At 49.3% G+C, this 19157-nt stretch overlaps 1 protein-coding gene across 12 annotated transcripts; it reads right to left on the bottom strand.

Annotated features, from left to right (window-relative positions):
- Window positions 1-409: 409 nt before the first annotated feature.
- Window positions 410-16465, bottom strand: LOC122393010 (broad-complex core protein isoforms 1/2/3/4/5-like). 12 transcript variants are annotated; one of them, XM_043388491.1, is made up of 6 exons: window positions 16432-16465; window positions 14168-14359; window positions 13634-13861; window positions 12930-13245; window positions 12626-12688; window positions 410-2090 (listed from the first exon to the last, which is right to left on the bottom strand). In XM_043388491.1, exons 2-6 carry the CDS (start codon window positions 14351-14353, stop codon window positions 1642-1644), a joined length of 1242 nt encoding a protein of 413 aa, XP_043244426.1. In that variant the 5' UTR covers window positions 14354-14359; window positions 16432-16465; the 3' UTR covers window positions 410-1641. The 12 variants fall into 12 exon arrangements, with proteins under 12 accessions (XP_043244426.1, XP_043244423.1, XP_043244424.1 ...); XM_043388488.1 differs by lacking the exon at window positions 16432-16465 and adding an exon at window positions 16220-16309; XM_043388489.1 differs by lacking the exon at window positions 16432-16465 and adding an exon at window positions 16224-16297.
- Between the last annotated feature and the right edge of the window lie 2692 nt (window positions 16466-19157).

The raw sequence follows: 19157 nt of genomic DNA, 5'->3' as shown, positions 1-19157 counted from the left end.
GCTTACAGTTTAAGGCTCGACATTGTGTTGTCTACGATTAGACAGCTGATAACTCATTCCCGTACGTCGTATGGTCGTAACACTATAATGACCTTTGCTTATTGTCACAAGTGCGCCGCATTCGCGATTGTTGCCCGACGCCTGTTTGCAGGTGAGCCCACTACAGTTGTTATACATATCTAAAAACCGATAAACTTTTAGGCGAAAAAGGCACTATTCCAGGCCCATTTTTGATTTTTTTTTTGCGATATTAGGTAAAAACAGAAGCTTCTTATCCTAGGAAAAATAAAACGGGAAATCTTTCAAAGGTGGCACACTACCTTTAAGGCAATTGTTGAAAGCTACCAGTTTTTTTTTTTTACCGCTTACCTATACAACTGCTCGTTTCTTTTCTTCTTCTTTCAACCGCTTCGCTTGTATCTTTCTTACTTTTCAAGCTTTCAATCAAATCAGATGTGGCTAAATACACCCCGTAACCACAGCTGAAGTGCCTGAGGTGCCCACTCAAGCGCGGCCTCGAGTCATAGGTCGATCGTCCCAAAATCATAGTCATAGTCAGCTTCCTCATAAAACAATAATCCGTTTTGCAATAAAACGAGGAAATATGTATTAAGCATACAACTTACAAAGAACAGTATAGAATAAGTACCTACAAATGGGCGTAGAGCCGCACGGACAGCCCGTGCAAGCTGTTCAAATGTGCAAAAAAGAACGCAGCAAAGCAAACTGCATGGAGCGCTATCCTAAACTTAAAAAAAAACAGTGGCAAGCCTTCCGAGGTATATGCAGTGTTATCAGCCAATGTTCTCACATATGATAGCGGCATGATGATCTAGTGCAGGCATCGAATTCCACACTGTGCCATGCACCGCGCTTGATGACGCTACAACAAATGGAAGTGAACTGTTGCCAGCGTATGAAAAAAGCACGCCCAAATGGTACGGTGCCTTCCTACTGACCGTTAATTCCTGCCGAGGTGCCTGCATTGGGATTACAAACAAATGACTACCTGAGAAAAACGCCGTGGATACCATGTACACTCCCCCATGTCGGGCTACCAAGCGCATGGGTCCAGCAATCAACTCTTGGATAAACCATGCTTACGGTACCTAATGAGATTTGCGAATAATGCATCACTAAAAACGTCCGCCTAAAACAGCTATGCCCTTCCCAGTAGTTTCAATTATAAAAAGCTACAACAGCGACTCCCATAAATTTGAAAGCATTTGATGAAAATGGCAGTAGCATATCAAAAACATTGATCATTCTTCAACACAGTGAACATAAATTTCGCATGTTGTCTACATCCACCCAACACTGTAAATACACTGTTGCTGTTGCAACACTGTTGTTGTAAATACATACAACAATGCATGACATATACAGGTTCCACGATCATAAGCCTCCAAACACCGCCCGTCACGTGCAGTATCCTCTGCCAGCTGCCAGCGGTACTGGGGCAGGAATTGGCCTTGGCCCTCGCGGCACTTCTGGGCATCGGGGTACCCAACATCATGTAAGATGTTGGCGCCACTCCATCCCTAGGGGGTCTTAGATCTGACAGAACCACCGGGCCATTGGGGGGCAGGCCCCGTCAAGAGGAGGCAGTCCGGACCGATATTACTTTACTAGTCCGGACCATCAGTCGGAGCTGAAGCCCCAGGTGGATACTGGCGACTGGGGCAGCGCTGGGGCGGCCCCAGTCGGCGGCGGCGCTGGGGAGAACCCAGCTGAGGTTGCTGGTGAGAGCCCGGCTGATGGTGCTGGTGAGAGCCCGGCTGATGGTGCTGGTGAGAGCCCGGCTGATGGTGCTGGTGAGAGCCCGGCTGATGGTGCTGGTGAGAGCCCGGCTGATGGTGCTGGTGAGAGCCCAGCGGGCAGCGGCGCCACGTCGGCCGGCCGGCGGCGGCGGGCCGCGGCGGCCGCTCCGTGCACGGCCGCGCGGTGGGTGATGAGCCGCTGCTTGCTGCTGAGCACCCGGCCGCAGTCGGGACACTGCGTGCGGCCGGCGTGCTGCGCCATGTGCTGCGACAGCGAGGCGGCCGAGCGCAGCTGCTGCGAGCACAGCCGGCAGGGGAACAGGGCGCCGCCTGAAACACGGACCGGCCGCCGCGTCACCGGCCGTCAGCGGACCGTCGCACACCCTCGCACTGGCCGCACCGACACAGAAGTCGCGAGAAGCGCTGGTCGCCACCGCCAGGCCGAGACAGAGGTCGTGTCGCCGCCCCACTCGGCTGCCCAACACATCCGCCCCCAGTGGCTTCTCCAGTGAACCAGCACTCGGATTCATATGCTTATTCATTCGTTGCAGATAGCAGAGATAGCATGGAAATTGTGAATGGATGGCGGCTGGAAATGTGCAATTTTTAAACATGCATGTTTACATCAAATTCGGTCATTCGTACCAATAAGTCTCAATCGCCATGACATTAATGCAAACTTGACGGTCACATCGGTAAAGATATGGAAGCGATGGCTTTATCGCGTCTCGCGAGCGTATCGCAGCGTTTTACATCTTCAGTGCGAAAATGACCCACCAATTCACTCGCGGCCCACTGGGGCTCCTGGGCCCAATCTTACCAAATGCCGTGAATGCGCATTCACGGCATTTGGTCACATTCAGAACCATTCCACATTCACTTATTCATTCGTTCAGGCAACACTCGTAATCATTCACGCTATCAAAATCATTGGACAATATTAGCTGAATGTAAATAAAAAGGATGTCTTTGATATCAGTGCCGTTAACTCCGACCAGTGCTGCCAAATCCTACTTACGGCATTGGTAAGATTGGGCCCTGGATTCCCACGGCCTGCTGGGATGGGGGTGTCTGAACATCCCCCGTCCTATTCGACTTATGGGCCGCTTAGCGACATGCGGTATTCGGCGTTCGGAAAAGCATCACAAATCACGAAGAGGAAGAAGGAGTATGCACTTTAGTTTAGTAGTGTTTAGTTTAGTTTAGTTTAGTAGTGTTGTTCTTTGTTTTGTTTTTAGTCATGTCAAAGGCAAGGTCACCAGAGCTCATCGAAGGTTAACCCGCGCCCCGTTGGGCTCTGCCGAGCAACGCGCCACGTGGGGGGGGGGGCATTTTGGCCCCCCCCCCTAAGATCTCGAGAACCACGCAACCTAGCGACAAGCGGCAAACGGTGTTGGATAGCCCTATCAGGGAACTACCTTGTGACCCAATTTTATTGACCTAGGTCAAACTGATGACGTCACAGGTCAGGTCAAAGGTCCAATTTTCACCGTTTACAGGCATTTCAAGAAATGCGTTGTAAAATCGAGTAAAATGCATTTCATTGAAAATCATCGATGGGGGAATGTTCTTCAAACACATATTTTGCTATTTGAGGTCACTGATACCAGGTCAGGTCACAGAGGTCAGGTCACTGGGGGGTCACAATATGAAAGTGTCGTGTGATACATGTTTTATGGTCCATTTTACATGACAAATGCGATTATGTGGGTCAGGCAGCCTTTGGGGCCAGCTTAGGTCACGTTTTGGTCAAGGTCAGGTCAAGGTCAGGTCAAATTAGGTCAAATTTCAAAGTTGATATTTTTGCATAAAATGGGTATCGAATCGATGCAGCTTGTCACGGGGAGTTCAATGGTGGTCTTTGTTTTGCCGTACGTGGTCTAGAATCGCTAAAAATTCAGTTTGAAAATTTGACGTCATCATTTTTGAACAGTTTTTTTCGCTATAACTTGGCCAACAAACGAGATATCGATCTGAAATTTGGTATGTACATAGAAGAGCGCAGGGACTATCACATATATTCCGGTTTTTCGAAATTCGGATTTTTTTTTTATTTTTTTTTTAGTTTTTCTAAAAAAATCAATTTTTTGAATTTTTGAGGGTCAAAAACCCAAAATTTTGAAAATCCGAGATAGCAGTTTTGTAGCGCCGCTTTTTGTCTACCAGACCATATAAAGAACTTTGAAATTGCTTGATAACTGTAGATTTGGTGAGCGTTTCAAGATTGCATGTTTTTTGCTCATTTTTGCTCGAACTCAGTTTGACCTCAATTACTCCTGACCTAAGGTGACCTAAGTTTTTAAATTTGGTGTGAAGGTGTCAAATTGATGCCCGGGAAGGTACTGAAAATTTGGCGGCGCTGCGCGCCGCCGTTTTCTTGCTATTTAGGAAAAACCACAGGGGGTGGGCCAAAATGGCCCCCCCCCAACGGGGCGAGGGTAATTAACTTTCGCCTATTTTGTCATTTTTACAAGTCGCCGCATAACCCCGAATAATAGAGCTAAAGCGCCATGGAAAAGTGCATTCGATTGCTCTATCAAATTTCAATGTTCTTTGCATGCAAGAATGTATGTATTATGTATGCATTTACAATTACATTCATGAGCGATCCACACATGGCGTCCGGTAGGAAGTCCTCAGATTTGACTCGGGGCCGTTTAGCATTCAGATGGCAAAAGCTCAAAATTGACAGTACCGCACCGTGATCTGAACTACGTCGAATTGTTTCCATTCGACACACCTATTAACCGCGTCAATGGGGTTCATCGGCGCTTATTGTATCCGAAAGTTAAACGAAGTTACCACAGGTGAGTAGGTACCTAAATGGCACGACATTTTCACCAGGTAAGGCTGCAAAAACATTCCAACCAGGTCACAGGTGGCAAACGACTGAGTTGAGCAATCCTATTCACGCACTTAAACAGCACAAGTGCAAACGTTGTGGCGCTATGTCGCAGCTGCACGCAGTCCTTGTCGTTCTTGCCCAACAACGTCATCAAGCTGCTTGCTTCTGCTTTGAAAGCCACGAGAAGACGCGGTATTATCCCGTTCCCGGTGCTTTACGGCCTGAGAGTCTGTCCCGACCACAGAACCGTTCCACGCCGGTTTAGGGTCTGCTGTGATCGTCTTGGCACTGTACTGGACGCACTGGTAGATCTCGAGCTGGCAGTGGCCTGGACGCACTGGTAGATCTCGAGCTGGCAGTGGCACTTACGTCACTAATCCCGTGGGGTTCTCATCATTTACCGACTTCCCGAGAGTACCAGAATTGTCAATCGGAAACATTTGTCTGCATACACCAATACCGAAGTGATGCTGACTGGATATTTGATACTCTGAAATCTGTATTTGTCCTTGGGAATGAATTGGCTTCGTCTTCTCAATACTCTTAAATTCGCAATGCTACTGGGTAATGAAAACCCACACCGAACGTGAAGTAATAGGTAAGTATTCAACCTTCTAATAATCTTATTCACAATGCTCAGCACAACGTTCAAATACCTCAAATCATAAGTATTCAACCTCAGAACCAGTTGACTGACCTAGCAAACGTACGCTAACGAAGCGATGATTAACCCTATTAGTGGCAGGCTCCTGGCTACCCCATATTATTGGCAGGGGGGGGGGGCTGTTTACGACCCCCCCCCTTGATATCTCGAGATCTAACCGGCCGATTTTCAAAATTCAAACGGCATTCGATTTGGCTCAACGAGATCTACATTTCTAAAAAAATAAAATTAAAAATGTCAATAGGGGGGTAGAGGGGGGTAAAAACGGGCAAATTGCAGATACATTTTAGACTCTTTATCACGGCCAGGTTTCTGAACCAATCTTAACGCAACTTTTGCCGATCGATAGAGAATGAACCAGGAATTCACATGGATCCTAAAAATATGCATTTTCAAAAATCATAACCGAAGGTTTGTTGTCAATAGTTAAAACACTATTCTTTAGAATTGTGTTTTTCTATTGAAAAACAAATCTGAGTTCCCTGACAATTTGGCAAAAGTAGGCGGATACAGATCATTGAGATTGGGGGTACACAAAAAGTATAGTAAATAAGGTTTTTGTTGGTACTGTTTCTAAAAAGGGTGGCAATGGTCTTGTTATGTTACAATTTTCTTATGAGAGAACGACTAAAATTGTATTGGTCATGCATAGGCGGTGTCAGGGCACCTATGTTGGGAGGTAAAAAATAACCCCCTTTTTGGACGCCTGGATCCGCCTATCAGGGGCGGATCCAGGAAAACTCCAAGGGGAGGGTCATGAATCGAAGTGGTGCCCCTACCTATACCCAAAATTAAAAACTCAACGGATTTCGTCCACTTCATTTTGGTGGTGCCCCCATTTTCAGTTTTTTTTATTTTTTTTATTTTTAGTCAGTATCTTAGCTCTTAGCCACAACCACATTTACCAATTGTAAGCAAGTATATATGAATGTGCTATGTGTATATATGTTGTGGACGCTGAGTAGCGAGTACTTACCAGGAACGTTATCAGGTAAGCAAATCGTTGTCAGTCCGACAAACTTGACCCTGGCGTCTAAAGGGTCTGTCCTTGACACTTCAGGCTTGTCAGGGGCACCAAAAACCTTCCAGGGACACCACAAACCTGTCAGGGGCACCTACGGCCTTGTAGGGGCGCCACAGGCCCACCAGGGGCACCACAGGTCTAGCAAGTATACACGACAGGCCTGTCAGGGGCACAACGGGCCTGTTGGGCCCATGAGCACCCCTAGGGGCAGGGGCACCACAGTCCTTCCAGGGGCACCGCAGGCCTGTGAGGGGCGACAGCGGCCTAGCAGGGGCACCAGTCAACACAGGCCTGCCAGGGGCACCACAGACCTGCCAGGGGCACCAGAGGCCTGCCAGGAGCACCACCGACCTCGCAGGGGTAACATGGGCCTGTCAGGGCCCAGGGGCACCACGGGCTTGTCGAGAGGCACTTCAGGCTTTTCAGGGGCACCATAGTCCTCTCCGGGCGCAGGGGTAGCAGGGGCACCAGAGGCCTGCCAGGGGCACTACAGGCCTAGCAAGGGCACCACTGGTCTATCAGGGGCACCACGAGCCTGTCATAGCCTGGCATCTCAGGCTTGTCAAGGCCCAGGGGCACCACAGGTCTGTGAGGGGCACCAGCGACCTAGCAGGGGCACCAGTCAACACAGGTCTGCCAGGGGCGCCACAGACCTGCCAGGGGCACCACAGACCTGCCAGGGGCACCAGAGGTCTGCCAGGGGCACCACCGGCCTCGCAGGGGCACCTTGGGCCTGTCAGGGGCACAACGGGCCTGCCGAGGGGCACTTCAGACTTTTCAGGAGCACCAGTCCTCTCCGGGCGCAAGGGCACCAGAGGCCTGCCAGGGGCACCAGAGGCCTGCCAGGGGCACCAGCGGCCTAGCAAGGGCACCAGAGGCCTGCCAGGGGCACCACAGGCCTAACAAGGGCACCACGGGCCTGTCAGGGGCACCTCAGGCTTGTCAGGGCCCAGGGACACCACAGTCCTTCCAAGGGCACCGCAAGCCTGACAGGGGCACCAGAGGCCTGCCAGGGGCACCACAGGCCTTGCAAGGGCACCACTGGCCTGTCAGGGGCACCTCAGGCTTGTCAGGGCCCAGGGGCACCACAGTCCTTCCAGGGGCATTACAAGCCTGTCAGGGGCACCAGAGGCCTAGCAAGGGCACCACAGGCCTGCCATGGACACCACAGGCCTGCCAGGGGCACCACCGGCCTTGCAGGGGCGCCTCAGGCCTGTCAGGGGCACCACGTGCCTGCCGGGGACACTTCAGGCTTGTCAGGGGCGTTACAGTCCTGTCAGGGCCCAGGGGCACCAGGCCTGTGGTGCCCCTGGCGGTCCTGTGGTGCCCCTGTCAGGACTGTGATACCCCTGATAGGCCGGTGGTGCCCCTGGCAGGTCTTTGGGCCCCCGGGCCTCAAGGGGGGGGGGGCCATGACCCATGTGACCCCCCCCCCCCTTGGATCCGCCCCTGCCGCCTTTTATAGCAAAAACGTGTCAAAAGAGGATGCACAATAACTTTGTATATGTTATCACATGATACCTTTCATTCACTGTTCGTAAAACTGGTGCAGCATCGTGATCTTCGCCCAAATGACTCGCTTCACGAATAGGACCCCCAATTCCCAGTGCTCTGGAGCCGCCCCTGGTAAAGTTATGAACTTGAAATTTTCAGGGAATGTGCCCAATTTAGTTTTAGGAAAAGTCAGAAAATTTCAGCATCGTAGCTTCAGCGGTTTTGGAGATATTCCCGAAAAACCTGAGGGGTGGATAAAAACAACCCCCCCCCCCTGCCACTAATAGGGTTAATGTTTGAGATTAATTATGCATGAGTTATGAACCCAAAGGCCAGTGCTGCAAACGTAATGAGCATCGGAAGTATTCTTTATTATAAAAATGACAACACCTGTTCACGTCGTGAGATTCAAATATACATTAAACCATCCTGGTTACCCTTATAATTAACTGTGGGAACAGTTTTCTGACTAATTTGTAACATACATCCATGCATAGATGGATTGAGGATGAGAAAACACATTCATGGGCACGATTACTTAGCATCCCACAACGCGGACTCGGAGTATGAATACATGCAATATGTGTTTGCATTAACTTAAAGAACCGACATTATGTCATTGACTGATTCCAATCAGTCGACAGCGAAACATGCATTTCGTACAACGATGGGACAGTTGGTAGCGGGCAGACCGCACTACGGACATATGGTCCGTATTCTCCAGAGTGGGAATACGGACCAGCCGCGGCCGGTCCCCAGGTTTGCCATCCAACACCAAGAGGATGGCGCTCTCAGCACAGCGTGAGCATCATCCGACCGCAATAATGCCACCCATATGGCACATCCGTGGCATCACGGTCGAGAGTCAGTCACCCCGGCGGTGTCGACCTTGTCGGGCCGGCCGGGAGCTGCGGGCCACGCGCCGGCCGCCGGCGGCTGCTGCACGTGGTACCTCCTGCGCTGGATGCCGTGACTGGTCTCCATGTGAGCGTTGAGCAGCGAGACGCGCGCGTACACGCGGCCGCACAGCCGACACGTGGTGGCGCCGCGGTGCACCTTGAGGTGCGACTGGTACGAGAACAGGTGTTTATAGACGCGATTGCACTGGGCGCATCGCCAGCTGCCCGTCAGCGCCGCCCCGGCCGCCGCCGCCGCTGTGGACAGACAGGTGGGCTGCGGTCAGCGCGGCGGCGACGGCGGCTCAGCTATCGGCCGGTAGGCGCGGCGGACGGCGCCGCCGGTCCGGCGCCGGCTCGGTGCCGTGGTCCACTCGCAGGTGCACATTGAGGTGGCTGCGGCGCCGGAACACCATGGCGCAGTGCGGACAGCGCGTGTTGCCCGCGTGCATGTCCATGTGCATGCGATAGCACCAGCGGTTGGTGTACCGCTTGTCGCACAGGTGGCAGACGTGCTCGGCCGCTGAAACAGCACGGGAGGGGCCCGTCACGGCGCCGGCCCGGCCGCGCACGGAGAGGACGGCACCGCGCCGGGCCGCGAGCGCCGGCCGCGCCGCGCCACACCGTGCACACGCTCCAGGTGGTCGTTCAGCTTGGCCACGCGCGAGAACACCCTGGCGCAGATGGGACAGGTGGTGTCGCCGCGGTGCACCGACATGTGCTGGCTCAGCGAGATACTGTGCAGGTAGCGTCTGCCACAGACCGGGCAGCTCCAGCGCCGGTCGTCGCCGCCGCCGCCGCCTGCCGACAGACACACGGGCCGGGGGCGCTGCGTCAGCGGCGGCGACGGCGGCGCCGAGCCGGGCCTGAACGCCGCAGCTCAGCCCCGAGATCGGCAGCGAACGCCGACAGAGAGGCCAGGCCACAGAGTCGCAGCGCTGATTCCGTCTGCATGGCGTGATGTCTCAACACCAGTTTATAGCACTTTGTAACCGGACAACCGCCACGGTTGCCACAGCGAGTTTTCATCTCGCGATATTTATCATTATCCATGAGCTCCCAATGTTATGTATTATGACGTTACAACTTCCAAGACAATGCAAGATAACCAACATAATTAATTTAGCGATGAACCCACTTCACCATGAAGTGAAAGCACAGGGAGAGACGGCCAGATAAGGCATACAAGTGTTTCAGTATGAGGCGTCATGAATGATTCGTGCTAGTAGGTTTGTGGATCCTCTCGAGACCCTTTTGATTAAAATTGACGACGGAAAATTAAATAATGATATTTTTCATTCGTTGAGAATATGTACAGAGTATGCTGCTGCCTCCCTGACGATACAGCGTCCACAAAGAATGCTTGCAATGCACTCAATATCTGGGTAACCCGGGCCGTGGCCAGCGTTCTTACGCTCTGGCCTTACGATTCTTGCAGATACTCATCAAAAGAACGTCGGCACATAGCGTTATCGTTTTTGCCACGACATTTAAAACAGGATCAAACATCCGGGCGCATTTTTAGCTCATACTTTTCGACAATTGCAAGTAAAATAATCAATATTCCAAACGAGTAATACGAGTCATTTTCTATTTGTACTCTCTTCAGCACACGATGGCGCCCAAGGCCCCAGCTACAGGACTCCTCCTCTTCCTCTAACCCTACCCCTCAGCACAGGGAAACCTGCACTACCCTTCAGTCAAACCCGAGTCTCAACCATCGCGTCGGCCGGCTACATCGTCACGACGAGCTGCTACACTTAATAGCATTTAGTGGCTTTTACCTGTCAAAGATGAATATATTTTGGACACTGGAAACTGACCGTCGACTGATTTGATCATATAAGCATGAGCCCATCCATTCGGCATCGGCACAGCAACATCTTTAAAGCGATCAACTGCCTACGTGTAGAGCAGAACGCATACAAAATTCACACTTTACATGAGCATTGAGCAGGCCACGGTCCGCTCAAATCCTGGACCTGCTGTTGATTTAGTGGCTGTGTATTGATCACCCCTTTCCCGTTCTTAGGCGTGCGCGAAGCTAAGCTAGCCCTTCGCCGCAATGTAGCTCAGCAGCTGACTTGGAGAGGTCCTCGGGGAACTTAACTGACGTAATAGAAAAGCAGAAAAAAGACGGAGGACGGGGATATTGAACGCTGAGAGCAACACTTATCAAACCTTTTCAAATCACAGGTATCACAAACACCTAACGGAACGGCCGATTTCGACTGCGTAGCAAGCACAGAGGTCAGCTCTTAGAAGTGACATCGGGGCACTGCCCTAGTGTCAACAATGGCAAACGAGCGAGTAATCTTTAGTGACGCAACGACAGACGGCTGGTTTGATAATCGCTGAAACGGTACTGGATGCTATTGCTGGGATGATAGTGTCGGTCTGTGGCATCCAAGCATGGATGGCTGGTTACCACAAGGAAGAAGCTCTGGCAAACTTTCCTAGTTACAGCAAGAGCAAGGCGCTTATTCGCAAGCTGTTAACCAAGTAACCGATCGCCTAATCGCGCTGAAAACCGAAACTGATAAGAGCTCAGAAAATCAAACGGCCAGATCTCGCCGAGGAAAGGAAAAACTGATTCATCCCAGGCTGCCGGCAAGTTTTGTTGTACGACAACAAGGCTCCTATTGAAATATTTTACTCAGCAAACTTCCATAAACATCACGTATCAACGCTTAGCAGCACTACATACTAATATTCCAGGACGTCGGGTCACTCGCTGATGGTAATGGTCTGAAGTGAAGCATGAATGGCCAACACTATCAGAGCTGTACATGATTCCCCGCGGCCTGATCACAACGGTGAATTACTACACAGAACAGGTTCAACAGAACGACATCAACAACGCAGCAGAAAAGCCTCCCGTGATCAAGCATCTGTCGAGGCTGTCAAGAACAATTTTATGCCATGAAGGCACATCGGCGCGAAACGCGTCAGGCCGGGGCAGTGTAGCCGTAACAAACTCCAGGGGTTTTGACAGAAAGGACTGTGGCCGCCTGACCGTGCAACATCCGTGGGCGGTCTCCAACGGCAACTAACTGGCTTAGCGTGCCAAGCCATCTGGACAAAATGGCACTGGCCATCTTCGAAATTGTACTGGACAGCAACCTACAGGCTACTGACCAGTGTCGTTGGTCTCGACACACTAGGAGCTAAATCAACGCGGAGATACTGGGCAATCAGTTGGTGAGTGGTATATCGGAGCGCACGAGGAAGTGTGTCGGACTGTGGAGAGGACGCACAGATAAATAGGCCAAAAACCGAGCATAATTAGTCCCATTCCAAATAAGCTGTAACTAAAGAAGACGATACCAATGTCCTTCCACAATGTGCTATCAAATGACAGGAATTTCAGCCAGAACACAGCCAAATAATAATGTTCAATCATCAGCCAGCATTACGGAGAGTTGACATTGATTTGCAGTTTATTCATCGGCATCGCCCCAGCTAATATTGCTAAATCGTCCGGATGAGACCTAACTCTTGGTGGTATCAGTTCACCTTTATTTCAAATATGTTACTTCTCATTTTTTATGCCATATCCGGTAAAAGCAACAGTCCAACCATATATTGCTCTCCCAAGCCACGAATTGGTATTTTTAGACAAAGGTTTCCGGATCACGAGCCTCATGTGGCACACAAATGTGCCAACACAGCTCCAATCTCCCAGTACAGTAAGTATAAAGCTGTACAAATAAATGAATGAATAAATAAATCAATGGAGAAATACTTGATAAAGATATCCCTTGAAGCGGTCGATAAAATGTACTAATTGTACTTACTACTAAGGCACCAATTTCGTGGTTGATATAACACGTCGAAAGAGCATCCCGTGTCCCGCAAAGCCCTTTCTCGCAAAAGTAACAACCTGATGAATGAGCGAGCATCCCGAAACCCAAAATGAAATTATTTCCGCAGTCTGCCTACCTTGTTGTGCTCCTTCGTCCGAAGGTCCTGCCGACGAGTGTTGTATCACGTCCCCGGCGCCGCCTGCGAAACACACGCGTGCACGTCAGACACAGAGAGACGATGCTCACAACACCTTGCATATGAAAGGTTACTACGCAACGAGAAGCAAATTACGTCCAGCCTAAGGAGCCACGAGGAATGAAAAGCTAACCAACTGTGTACGATGACCACATAAGTGGATAGGCAGTTAACAATAAGTGTAACATCCAGGTCATAGATCGTACGCCGGTCGTGGTCCGCACTTCGCGCCACCAGCACTGACCCTGATCGGCGACGGAGCTGAGGAAGCCGGCCACGTCGGCGGCCTCGTAGCCGGCCATGTCGTAGCCGCCTCCGGACGGCGCCGGCGGCCCGAAGCCGGCGTCCGGCTCCTCCCCGTCCGGCTGCTCCAGCTTGACGCCGAACTCGGCCGGCTGCGAGTCGGCCGACAGCGGCCCCGAGTCGGACGAGCCGTCGGCCGAGACGCGCCGCCTCTTCACGGACGGCTGCTCGGCCGCAGCTGCCGCCGCCGCCGGCCCGCGGACCGACGACGGACTCGGTGCCGCGGAACCTGACGCCGAGGCGGACGACCGAGGCGGCTGCAGCCGAGAAGAGGCAACAGAACAAACATCAGCGATGCACGCATCGCGCAGACTACACACCTGACAGCAACTCTGGGCACTACCGATTGGCTAACAGAATCCCTAAACACTTTTTCCATGATAACTGGTTTCTGAATTCACATTTTGCCAACCATAGTGGGGTGAAATAAATTGCTACTACTTTGGCACCTAGTTAGGGAGTAAATCAAATCGCATTGAAAAAAGCAGCATCAAACCTTAAATGTGTGCGAAAATGGGGTCATTTATGACACGCAGTGGCTGCAGCAGACAGCAACAGTCAAAGAACAGCTGAAGACACAACCTGTTCAAGAACAGTCCACCACCATGTGCGTGCATGGCGCCTGATGACCTGTTTCCCAATTACCTTGTGCTGCTTCTGCTGCGTGGGCACTTGTGATGAAGGTGTTGCTGGTTGCACATAATCATCTCCAGCTAGTCCTCGAACCTGCAGCATCTCGGCAGTCTTGAGGAAGCTGGCCAGCTGTCCCTGTGTCACATTCACCTCGCCCTTGTACACAAACTCCACCACAGCCACCAGGTCGACAAACGAGGCATCCTTCAGGAAGAACACAGGGTGCTGACATGGATTCTCCTGTGAATGTGGACACAAAGACAGTCATTTTGAAAGTTTTGTTTTTGCTGTCATTTATTTGCCATCTTAGTTCTTACTGGTCATAACAGTAATAGATTGAGTAGATAGCAGCTATGTGTTTAATGTGTGAGAATCAGAGAGAGCACATCATTCTAGGTAATTGCATTCACATCACCAGAAAAAATGCTAATATAGCGCTCGAAAGCTTTAGGATCACTAAGATCAGCCTGTTGTATATTCAATGCCTAATTACATGAAGTCAACTTAACCATTTCATCACCATTAGGTACCCCACCAAGTACCAACCTTAAGCAGATCCCTGAAGTAAGGACTGCATGCAGACAGCATCATTCTATGGGCCTTTATCTTCCTTCCTTCACAGCACAATGTTATGTCTACCAGTTCTCCATCTTGCCGCAGATTGTCAAACACAGATGTTACACTAGTTTGGAAGTTGTTCCATTTCAAACAAAACTTCTGGTTGGCATCCATTGTGTTCTAAAAGAGATAAAAGTAATAGTAAAAAATTCAATAATAATAATTCAAAAAGGATAAAGATCTTCATGTCAAATGTGTAATTGTGTATCCACCTATGTAAATTGCATGTAAAAAGAAAATGAGTTAATGACACCATTGGACTGTTACAATAAGTCAGATAAAACTGAAGTACATATTTCCATCTGAACAAAAAAAAAGAGAAAAAACAAAGGCAAAGCGAATTCATACCCCAGCAAACATGCCCACATGGTTCCCATATGGGGCCCACATGGGCCCCCCACCTCTTCCATATGGGTCCCACATGGGAATGGCAGTGGGTAACACGTGGGACCCATATGGGCCAGCCCACGTAGGCCCCATATGGGACCCACGCGGCGCCCACATGGGACCCATATGGGTAGCCCATCTGTAGCCCATGTCCCACGTGGGCCCATCTGGCCCATGTTCACCCCATATGGGACCCACATGGGATGCCCATCTCCAGCCCACATGCGTTTGGCCCATCTTGATCCCATATGGGGCCCATATGGGTAGCCCATCTGTAGCCCATGTCCCACGTGGGCCCATCTGGCCCATGTTAACCCCATATGGGACCCATGTGGGCATGTTTGCTGGGACAGGTGTACACAAAAATGAACTAACATTACTTTGATCGTGTACCCAGCAGCAATAGCCACAGAAGATAGGTACTAGGTCAAGGATGCTTAAAATAAGACATGCATATTGGCACCGGACTGCCTTAAGCTCATAATTATGACAGGTCAAAAACATCCGTTAGGGAAATAGACCACTTAAATCAACATACGTTATAAGTACTTTAGTTTTATTTTTAAGCTTGAAATAATCAAAAGAGAAAATAATTTTATCTGAACAAAAGCAATTTTAAAACAGTTTCATGTAGAAAAACTATATCCCATCTAAGGTGGATGCTGCATGGGTACTGATTAGTGCTCGCCGCCGAAGCTTACTGTGCTTGATGCTTCCGTTATTTAGTTGAATTAACACGTTAATTGCGTACCTAGTTCAAAACAGCCTGCGCCCTGCAGTGCCCGCACAATGATTGGCTGAACTTTGGCTTATACGACACTGCATCCTTGCACAAGCCCCTATCCCTACAAGTCACCACATTCCTGCACAAGGCACTTTTTGGAGTGAAAATACCTTCCCACCTTCAAAAAAGTTAATGAATTGGCATGAAAGTGATGTCGTTCTGTTCAGAAAAAGCGAAAACAAATATCCACAAAATTTCACCTAAAAATAGTCACTGGTTTTCAAGATATTAGACTTTTACTTTTTACTTTTTGGATCTCTCCTGTTTCTAGCGACTTTATTTGGAAGAAATAATTTGGCAGCCTTGAAGTGCAGCAGACGTTACACACAAAGCCGCGTACCTATACCACCATGCGTTAACAATGGCTTAAGTCTAAGATTTAAAAATCATTAGATCTCCGCTGACATCACAAATTCTAAGGGGCATTCCAATGCATTAGCCCCTTAGAATCCAAAAACTGCAGGTTTGAAATTCCCTATCTCCGAAGTAAGGCATTTTTCGATGTTGTGGGTGCCCAAACCAGTATTCGCAAGCCATGGCCACCAATTTGGCTACCTCAACTCAAAACTAATGTTAATGTGGGGTGTTCACTTTCAGTGATTGTTACATATTGATATGTCGTCAGGCGTCAAAGCTTCGGATTGGTGCTAGCCTCAGTTTAAGCTACAAATCTGCTATTGCCTATTCAGTTCAAACTCCACATTAATTTTGAAATCACTTTGGAAAAAAACTTTAAGCCTTTACCTTTGAAACCTTTGAATTCAAGTAAAGAAGCAATGGTGGGTAAAAGATGGGATATATTGTCTTACCTACCAAACCAAATCAAATTATGTCACTTCAACTTGTCAATCAGTGTGATCAAAGTTCAAATAACACTTAATAGCCACATCTAAACAACGGTCATGTTTACAACGAGTTTACAACGGTCATGACAACTTTACAAACACAGCAAATAATGATAAGCCCTTTTGAAAATCTAAATCAATAACTCTAATTGCACAACAAAAAACATTGGACGCACAGGTTCCGGGCTCCGGCGCACTGGCGGCCACGGTATATACAAGGGCGGATCTAGGGGTTCGTTTTGGGGGGGGTCACCAGTCGGCCGACATGCCAGGTCTGATGAATGAATTCTGACGACCGGGGGGGGGGGGGGGGGGGTAGGGAGCGAGTATGTCGAGATCAAATGACATTTGATCTTCGTCGTTTCTAAGATGAAGTTTTATCGTAAGTCACTCGGCTCAGTAGTTTTAGTTAGTGAAACCCACCTATACAGGAGCGTCGCCACGGATTTTTTACTGGGGGGGGGGGGTCAGATCGACCGACTTAAAAACCCAGAAGTAGATATAGTTACCTCACTTTTAGCCTAATGCATTAGTAGCATACAGTCACGATCTCTCTTATTGACCTGTGTATGAATCGGCGGCGCGAAGCGCCGCAAAATTTTTTTACAAAAAAAGTTGTCAAAACACAGCTCTAAAACACAAATATTACAACCCTTTTAGCATGCTAGTACAAGCCGGAGTTACTTCACAGTACACATATGAATTCCGATTCAATTTAAGACACGGTCGGTGTTATGTTACGATCTCTCTTATTGGTTGGTGTATGAATCGGCGGCGCGAAGCGCCGAGAAAATTTGCAAAAGAATGTGTCAAAACACAGCTCCAAAACACAAATTTTACCACCCTTTTAGCATAACAGTACAAGCCGGAGTTCCTTCACAGTACACATATGAATTCTGATTCAATTTGACACGGTTGGTTTATGTAATTAGTCACGATTTCGTATTGACCTGTACGTATGTACATGAATCGGCGGCGCGAAGCGCCGCGAAAAATTTGCAAAAACATTTGCCAAAACACAGATGGGGCCTCCTCTCTACAGAGGACCACCGATCTCTACTGCGGGCCTCCTCTTTTCACAGGGCCTCTTAACTAGGGGAGAGTGGGGCTATGCGTTACACTTTTTGGTTTTCTCTACTTAGCGGCCAACCTATTCAATGGACTTGTGCCAAATTTGGTCACATGCTAGCTGAGTCAATTTGGAAAGCACATGCAAACTTTCACTTCTTTATGACAATTTACTTTTACGTGAAAGGCAGAAAACCAAAGCAAGATTTTTGGGGTAAGTTGAAAAATTGTGGGGCAAGTTGATACACAGTGTGGGGTTACATGTTACACTTCTTTTCCGTAGTTTCTTCATCATTATAACGATCATTGACCGTCCTATCGGAGCCGATCGTAAACCTTCATTATGGGTAACACTAAACATGCTTTCCTTCTTATTGGAAGGCAGGGGCAATAAAGCATAAAGCATTACTGAACTCCACAGGCGTGAAAAGGTTCATCAAATATGGTTAAATTTCTTATTTGCCTTTACTGCGACACCCGAGGGCACAATGCCTTGCCATACTGACAGGACTTTGATTTTCTGTACGAAATTTATGCCCAGGTAAAATGGTGCACGCTACAAATATCTTTGTGCAGTCATCTTTAAACATGCCCCGGCCCTGCGTCGGCCGACTTTCACACGATTAAATTCACATGTTTGTTTTCCCGAAGAGGCTAGTGCTTTTCACTTGATAATCTTACAAAAGAAATGATCACTTAATTTTGTGAACATGCATTCAACAATCTTACACGAATAACTTTGACAAAGATCGATCCAAAGTGTTGACTAGCAAAAAATACTTTTGCTGTCACAACTTACCCCGGTGCGCCTACAGGGCGACTTGGCGTTCCACCAGGTCTGAGCCTGCGTGACATGTAAAACGTTCGCAACCTTTCTGCTATTGTAAATATTGGTGCGATATCAATAGCATTTTTAAAGATATTTGCTTTGTAACAACTTACCCCTGTAACAAATAGCCCCACTCTCCCCTACAGAATGCCTCCTTTACAGAGGGCCTCCTCTCTTCAAAGAGCCAGAGGACCTCATCTCTGCAAAGGACCTCATCTCTGCAAAGGGCCTCCTCTCTGCAGAGGGCCCCTTCTCTACAGAGGGCCTCCTTTCTTCAGAGGGCCTCCTCTCTACAGCGGGTCTCCTCTCTTCAGAGGGCCTTCTGCATTCAGGCGGTCTCCTTTCCACAGAGGGCCTCCTCCCTACACAGGGCCTCCTCTCTACATAGAGCCTTCTCTCTACAGATGGTCTCCTTTCTACAGAGGGCCTCCTCTCTAAAGGGGCCTCCTCTCTACAGGGGGTCTCCTCTCTACTGAGGGCCTCCTTTCTACAGAGGGCCTCCTACCTACTGAGGAGTCAGAGGGGCCCTAGCGGTCAGACACAGACACTAGCGGTTATTCACAGGAGGCCCCAGGAAGTAAGAAGGGCCCTAGCTGTCAGGCTGGTCAGAGCTGGCCCTGAATGCCCTGACGTGATTTTTGGGATTCCCGTGAATTTCTTTCGCCTCCGACGTGATTTTGACCTGCCAGGGCCCAGGGGCACTAAAAATAAAACAAACAAAATAAAAAAATGGAAATAGGACATCACCAAAATTAAGTGGCCGAAATCCGTTGAGTTTTTAAATTTGCGTATAGGTAGGGGCACCACGAATTAAATTCATGACCATCCCCTTGGAGTTTTCCTGGATCATCCCCTGGTGCTCGCACGGTTGAGACAAAAACGAGTAAGATTCTGGCCTTCAATACGCCTTTTCACGCAACACGATCCAGAAAAACAAAGGTGTTTGACTCAGAAGTGTTTGGCAGGTGATTTTGAGCATGCAAGACGGCGTCTATACCGCATTTA

The sequence above is a fragment of the Amphibalanus amphitrite genome, unplaced genomic scaffold, assembly GCF_019059575.1.
Source record: "Amphibalanus amphitrite isolate SeventyFive unplaced genomic scaffold, NRLGWU_Aamphi_draft 000511F_arrow, whole genome shotgun sequence".
Lineage (NCBI taxonomy): Eukaryota > Metazoa > Arthropoda > Thecostraca > Balanomorpha > Balanidae > Amphibalanus > Amphibalanus amphitrite.
Note: the sequence above shows the minus strand (reverse complement) of the source record. Positions and strands in the feature narration are given on the sequence as shown.